This window comes from Nematolebias whitei, chromosome 5 (assembly GCF_014905685.2).
Source record: "Nematolebias whitei isolate Nwh7 chromosome 5, NemWhi1, whole genome shotgun sequence".
Classification (NCBI taxonomy): Eukaryota; Metazoa; Chordata; class Actinopteri; order Cyprinodontiformes; family Rivulidae; genus Nematolebias; species Nematolebias whitei.
This window is the reverse complement of record NC_056502.1, coordinates 6,153,395-6,160,737: the sequence shown is the minus strand read 5'-3', so window position 1 is coordinate 6,160,737 and position 7,343 is coordinate 6,153,395. Positions and strand designations below refer to the sequence as shown.

Below are 7,343 nucleotides of genomic sequence, written 5' to 3'. Positions count from 1 at the left end.
TTCAGCTCATTTAAACCAGTTTTTACAGTTTTAGTAAAGTTGTATTTTAGATCATTTAAACCAGTTTTTACAGTTTTAGTAAAGTTGTATTTTAGATAATTTAAGCCAGTTTTTACAGTTTTAGTAAAGTTGTATTTCAGCTCATTTCAACCAGTTTTTACAGTTTTAGTAAAGTTGTATTTTAGATCATTTAAACCAGTTTTTACAGTTTTAGTAAAGTTGGATTTCAGCTCATTTAAACCAGTTTTTACAATTTTAGTAAAGTTGTATTTCAGCTCATTTCAACCAGTTTTTACAGTTTTAGTAAAGTTGTATTTTAGATAATTTAAGCCAGTTTTTACAGTTTTAGTAAAATTGTATTTCAGCTCATTTAAACCAGTTTTTACAGTTTTAGTAAAGTTGTATTTCAGCTCATTTAAACCAGTTTTTACAGTTTTAGTGTATTTCAGCTGCAGTGACAGTAGACGCCGCTGGGGGCGCTGCAGGTTCAAAGTAAACTGTATAGGAGAACAGGTAAATAATTGTTCAGGTGGGGTTCTGACCCAGTGTCTCAGCCTCCTGGATGCAGTTGATGTCCCTCAGGATGTCCTCGGTGACCTGCGCAGCTCCGTCCTCCGTGAACGTGGACACCAGGACGTCCACGATGTCCAGGCGGCTCTTCGCCTCCACTCTGCTCCGCCGGACCCGCGGCTCTTCCCGGCGGTCCAACAACTCGTGGCAGAACTTCTCAAAGTTCTGCTTCGACAGGTCGTTCAGAGTGTCTGCCAGAACCATCTTGATGTTCCTGCGGAGCATTTCTCCTTCTTCTGGAAAGGATGTGCAAGATGTTTGAGTCGTGCGCGTAAGAGTGAAACAGAAAGGATGCGTTCACGTCCGCTCGGAAACTGTCTCTCAAACCAAACTACCGTTTCAGACCTCGCATGTTTCTGCTTTAGATCTGAGATGTCCGACTTTTTTGTAAGCTCTTAAAGTAGTCCTGACCAACAGTCTTCACTTTCTGAAAGTCTTCCATGGGTTTTATTTTTGGACTTTTTCTGCGTTTTGTCCTAGTTTCGGTCCTTGTTTCTGAGCATTTTGAAGGTTTTAGTTTGTTAGGTCACTTAAACTACTTTATGTCCCATTCAGGCATCAAAACACTCCAAAACTTAAAAACTGAAGAAGATTTTGAGCGACGCGAACAGGAAAAACTCCGTAAAGTTTAAATTAGTTTCTCTTTCTGTAGTTGAATCTACAACACACACACACACACAATTCAGCTAAAATTAAAGCCAAGACAAACAACAGGATTGGATCAGAAGTTTTGTTCAGTATTTTTAGACTTTAACTCAACGAATTGTTACAAAAACACTAAAACAAAACCTTAAATGTCAAAGTTCATGCTCAACAATCCAGGTAAAAAACAAAATCCAACAATGTTCAGTCAGCTGACTTTTTTTTTGGAGACTTTTCGTCCATCATCCATAGGACTTCATCAGTCCGAGGAGCCACAACAAGCTCAGTCCCATAAAGCAGCACATTCCCATAGTGGGCCAACCAGTTTGCTGGTGATAAGATGGTTTCTGGGGGCCGCTCTCTCCCCTGTCAACTCATCTGAAGCAGCCTTAGCCAAAGTGGTTAAAAACATCAAAGTTCATGCTTAATAATGTTTTGAACCACTTCGGCTATGGCTGCCACAGACAAGTCGACTGAGGAGAAGGCAGGCCCCAGAAACCATCTTATCACCATCAAACTGGTTGGCCCACTATGGGAGTGTGCTGCTTTCTGGGACTGAGTTTGTTGTGGCTCCTCGGACTGATGAAGTCCTATGGATGAATGACAAAACGTCTAAAAAAAATGTCCAGATGACCTGACTGAACATTGTTGGAGAACCTTAAATTACCGGTATTTGATTTGGACTAAATCATAATTTTTTTATAACTACTGTGGAGAATTTCAGCTTGTGGTCCTTCTGCTCTAGGAGTAGCCGATGGTTTTGACTTCAGTATACAGTAGTCCCTCGTTTATCGCAGGGGATCCGTATCCTGAAGCCCCACGATAAGTGAAAAACTGTGAAATAAGGATAGTAGTACAAGTACTAAGAAGTAGTTTATTGTAGTATATATATATACATTATATATATAGATTTTTTTATTCAACCTTTATTTAGACAGGTTAATCCCAAAGTTAATCCCATTGGGCCCCGAGGGCTCATTTACAAGAGAGACCTGATTTAAAACCCTTTCCACTCTTGCAATATTCTCAACAATGTTTCTAAGCTCTGAACGCTCTAAAAGAGCAGAATGTCATGATTTCCCTCTCTGCCTCGGCTGCTCTCCGTCACCTGCCAACGTTCTCGGCCACGCCCACTTCTCCGCTCTGCACAGAGAACAGCTGATCAGCTGCAGCAGGAAGCTTCTCCTGCAGTGTGGGCTGCACAAAGCTGCAGCAGGTGCTAAATAATTTAAAATAATTTATTTTAAATAAAAAGTCCATGCCAATCGTGCGGCTCATCCACCACTCAGCCAATTGTGTGTCATGTCCACTCTTATTTTGAAAAATCGCGATAGAGTGAAAAACGAACTGCGAAGTAACGAGGGACTACTGTATAAATAAAAATATTTAACTTTACTGCTGCAGATTGAGATCCAAAGTCAAATAAAAGACGTTACATATTAAAACCTGTAATTCCAAATTATTTACTTCAATCAGAATTCTTTTTAACTATTTAAAACCTGTTTATTTCTCTAAAGTGTTTCAGTAAAGAAACAAAGTGGAAGCAGCTCAAAGTAATCATGTTTACTCACAGTTTATTTACAAATAAACACCATGAAACAAACAACAGTTAGCTGAAGTCTTGGAGGTAGACACGAGTTTTGTATAAAAATATTACAAATAAAATAAAAGCAGAAAACTCCCCGCGGCGCGCGTATTATTTACAGGCTTTGTGTTGAACCTTCAGTTTCTTCTTGATTCCTGAGATTGAACAGATTTTTACTTTTAATGGTCCGCAGGTTCTGCCAGAACCTTCAGAACCGCAGTCGTCACTGCGACCCCCACGACCCCGCGCCGTGTTCGGCCCCCGAGGGCCGCCAGGACTCTGAGGGCGGGACGTTCAGGCCGCTCAGGACCTCCTGCGCCGTCTTTCCCAGCATGCCTTGCACGTCGCACACGAAGCGGTAGACGTAGCGTTTGCCCGCCGTCTTGTGGATGATGTTCTTGTGGTAGTAGTAGCGCAGGCCGCGGCTCAGCTTCTCGTAGTTCATCTTCGGCTTGTTCTTACACTGACCCCAACGCTTGGCCACCTTCAAAATAAAATACAGGACATTTTCAAAATAAAGCACAGGAAGCGTTTAGGTACAGGTTGAAGTGATAATATTTTAATGTTCGTTTTAAACGACGCATAGGAATTTACAATTAAAGAACTTCAAAGATTTTATAATTTTAAGACAGAGTGACGGGAAGTGATTTCCTGAGCAACAAAAGAGTTTTATTCAAATTAAAACTATTTTTAGATTTTATTTCACTTTAAGATTGTTAAAATATTTAACTCAAATTTTCCCCTAAAAAAACAAACATTTTTTTTTTGTTCTCTGAGCTAAACTTTTGATACTTTTAGCTAGTGCTCTGCACTCTAGCTAGCCTTTTGCTAGTTTTAGCTTTTTGTGCTTTTAGCTCATAGGCAGACTCTTGACAAATTATGATATTTTACAAATTCTTTCAATGTTTTCAGCTTTGAGCTAGCTTCTTGCTTCTTCTACAGTTTAACTAACATTTAACTACTTTTAGCTTCAGTCTGCTTTTTGCTGCTTTTAGTTTCAAATTATCATTTTGCTACTTTTAGCTTCAAACTATCCTTTGGCTATTTTAGCTTTCAGCTAGATTTTTGCTAATTTTAGCTTCAAACTATCCTTTGGCTACTTTAAGCTTTCAGATAGATTTTTGCTAATTTTAGAGTCAAAGTATCCTTTGGCTACTTTAAACTTTCAGCCAGATTTTTGCTAATTTTAGCTTCTTTAGGCTACTTTTAACTTTCAGCTAGATGTTTGGTACTTTTAGCTTCAAACTATCATTTGGCTACTTTAAGCTTTCAGACAGATTTTTGCTACTTTAAGCTCTAAAATATTATTTGGCTACTTTTAGCTAGTTAGATGTTTGCTGCTTTTAGCTTCAAAATATCCTTTGGCTACTTTTAGCATTCAGCTAAATTTTTGCTACTTTTAGCTTCAAACTAACCTTTGGTTACTTTAAACTTTCAGAGAGATTTTTGTTAATTTTAGCATCAAATTATCCTTTGGCTACTTTTAGCTTTCAGCTAGATATTTACTACTTTTAGCTTCAAACTGTCATTTAAGCGTTCAGCCAGATTTTTGCTACAGTACTTTAAGCTTCAAACTATCCTTTCGCTACTTTTCGTTTTCAGCTACATTTTTGCTAATTTTAGCTTAAGCTATGCTTTGGCTACTTTAAACTTTCAGCCAGATTTTTGCAACTTTAAGCTTTAAACTGACCTTTGGCTACTTTTAGCTTTCAGCTAGATTTTTGCTATATTCAATGTTACTCTTGACACCTTTAGCTAGCATGTCATACTTTACTGATTCTTTAGCTGTTTGCAGCTTTAAGATAGCTTTTAGCTACATTTAGCTCTGAGTCAGCATTTGATGCTTCAGCTAGCCTTTGGCTACTTTTAGCTCGTGTTCTTTTTTGGGTCTTTTAGCTGTTTTCAGATAAGTGTGAAGCTGCAGGAAACAAACTAAATTTTTTGTTGTTTTCTCTCCTGTCTGGTTCTGATCCGGTTCTGAAGGTGTCTGTTGAGTCACCTCTGTTGGGTCGGACATCTTGAACTCCCAGCCATCTCCCGTCCAGGAGATGAAGTTTCTGCAGGCCGAGTCCAGAAGGAGCTCTAGGAGGAACTGCCACAGCTGGATCGGACCAGAACCTGAACACAGCAGAACCCGTTAACGAGGAGTCCTAAACCTTTTTATTAAATTCTTCAGAGAGCGGTTCTGACCCGGATAAGTTGACATCCCAGTCACCGGACCCTCTCGTTCCAGTCTCTGAGGAGGGGTGGTTCTGCGTTTGGCCACACGGGGGCAGTACGGGTCTGCGGCCTGGTGGGGCGGGTTGGAGGGACCCGGTCCTGGATGGGGGGCTGGGAAGCCGGGGTACTCGGACCAGAAAGAGGTTTGTCTCTGCACATCTGAGTCACAGAAGTTCTGATCGTTTTCAGCTGGAAAACATGGAATTGTTATTGGGCCGGGTCAAAGGAGGAGGTGGGGTTAAAGGTCATAGGTCATACTTTTGAAGACTTTGGTCAGGAATGGGCTGCGGCTCCCCTCCACAGACGGGCTGAACTGTTTGTTCTGGGCTGGCAGGTTCTGGTAGGTCTGCAGGGGCTCCAGGTACCCGGTTTGGTCCGGTCCGTCTGTGGATGAGAGGTACCGTCAGACTTACCAGAACCTCTCTGAGGCTCAGGACAGGTTCTGGGCTCACCGTGGGGGTAGGAGGAGCTCCACCAGGTGAAGTCCGGGTACGAGTCTAGGTTGAAGAGGTTGGTGTCGCTCCCTGGAACAGAACAGAACCCGTCAGAACCAAAGGCTCGTAACAGAACAGAACCTCTGGCAGCTGGAGGTAAAAGTGACGACCTCTGACCTTTGGTGTCATAAAGATGAGCGGCCTTCGGAGGTTCTGGGTAGCTGCTGCTGTCCAGCCCGAACTGCTGCGGTCCGGACGGGTTACTGTCTAACAGAAAGGACAGGTCTTCACCAGGACGGTCTGAGGACGCCTCAGACAAACGCAGGAGGAGGAGGAGGAGGAGGAGGAGGAGGAGGACCAAACAGTTTTACAGAGATCAGCGTTAAGTTGCCTTCAGGGACCGTAGGAAAAATCTGACCGGTGACACTTTGCACCAAAACTTAACATAAATAGTTAAAATGGCTAACTTAGTGTTTTTAGTAACTTTTTAACCTCAGTTTTAAAACTGGATTTTTCAAAGACTCTTATTTTGAAAATATTCTATAGTTTTGAAACTCAAAATAACAAACTTTGTTTTCCTGACGTTAACAAGAGACTCTACAGGATTTTTGGGGGGCAGCCATGATGGAAACACAGAAGGAAGAAAAGCATGCTGGGTGATGTGGAATCTGTTGGTTGCCATGGTGATTCCCGCTGAGCCGTCCCTGTTTGTAGTTTTTCTTGTACGGTTTTCTGGACGAACTACTTCAGTAAATGTTTTAGCCATTCTTGTATGAAAACTTTCGGCTTTACAGATAAAACTTGATTTATTTTAGGTTTTCTCCGGGTACTCCAGTTTCCTCCCACAGACCAAAAACATGCATGTTAGGCTGATTGGTAACTCTAAATTGTCCCTAGGTGAGAGAGAGAGAGTGGATGGTTGTTTGTCTCATTCGTCTCCAAGTGTCCCTGTGATGGACTGGAGACCCGTCCAGGGTGTCCCCCGCCTCTTGCACAGTGACTGCTGGATATGGGCACCAGTGACCCCCGTGACCCGAAAAGGAAGAAGCGAGTAAAAGATGATGGATGGATGTTTAAATTATTTTTTTATTTTTTTAATAAAATCAATAAAAATTAAATTAAATTCTTGAAGAACTTTTGAGGTTTTTTTACATTTACATTTCTACATAAAACTGCTTGTTGTTCTTTACTGTTCTGCTGACTTTGACTTTTAGCTACTGTTCTGCTAATGTTAGCTTTTGTCTACTGTTTTACTTGTATTTTTGGTTACTGTACTACTGATTTTAGCATTTAGCTACATTTTCCTGGTTTTAGTTTTGAGCTTTTGTTTTGCTAATTTAAACTTCTAGCTACTGTTCTACAAAATTTTAGCTTTCAGCTACTGTTTTGTTGATTTTAACTGCTGTTTTGATGGTTTAAGCACTAAACCACATATCACCAAAATTAAGCTTCACCCAATTGTTTATTTGCAACATTTAGTTTTGGCTCTGGAAACTTTAGCTACATTTTTAATTTTAGTTGGTTTAGCTTTTAGCTGCTGTTTCCTGTTTTTAGCATTTTGCTACCGTTTAATTTGTTGTAGTTTTTAACTTGACTGGAATACTGACTTTAGCTTTTAGCTACATTTTGCTGCTTTTAATTTTAGCTAGTGTTCTGTGTATTTGAGCCTTTAGCCACAGTTTTTCATTTAAGCTGTTTTTGTTTTAGTTTGGTTTTTATCTAAAGCTATGGTTTTGTTAATGTGTTTTTTACTTTAGCTGTGGATTTGCTCATACATTAGCTATAATTCTATTTGTTTGATATTTTAGCTGCTGTTTTGTTGCTTAATTGCATATTTGTCTCTTTTAGCTGCTGTTTTGTTTCTTTTAGCTGCAGATTTGTCTCTTTTAGCT

General features: G+C 40.3%; 1 protein-coding gene and 1 long non-coding RNA gene across 2 annotated transcripts in view; both read right to left on the bottom strand.

Moving 5' to 3' along the window:
- Positions 1-3,020: 3,020 nt before the first annotated feature.
- LOC119409640 (ETS1-related protein) overlaps positions 3,021-7,343 on the bottom strand; it is a 6,835-nt gene continuing 2,512 nt past the window's right edge. Inside the window, exons 2-7 of the mRNA XM_037676541.1 lie at positions 5,629-5,751; positions 5,470-5,541; positions 5,276-5,401; positions 4,988-5,206; positions 4,797-4,915; positions 3,021-3,281 (exon numbers count right to left, since the gene is read on the bottom strand). Coding sequence (XP_037532469.1) covers positions 3,021-3,281; positions 4,797-4,915; positions 4,988-5,206; positions 5,276-5,401; positions 5,470-5,541; positions 5,629-5,751 — 920 coding nt within the window. The remainder of the gene's footprint in view (positions 3,282-4,796; positions 4,916-4,987; positions 5,207-5,275; positions 5,402-5,469; positions 5,542-5,628; positions 5,752-7,343) is intronic.
- Positions 5,369-5,708, bottom strand: LOC119409836. Its single transcript, XR_005186802.1, has 3 exons — positions 5,629-5,708; positions 5,470-5,541; positions 5,369-5,401 (listed from the first exon to the last, which is right to left on the bottom strand). It is a non-coding gene; the product is annotated as an uncharacterized LOC119409836 (long non-coding RNA).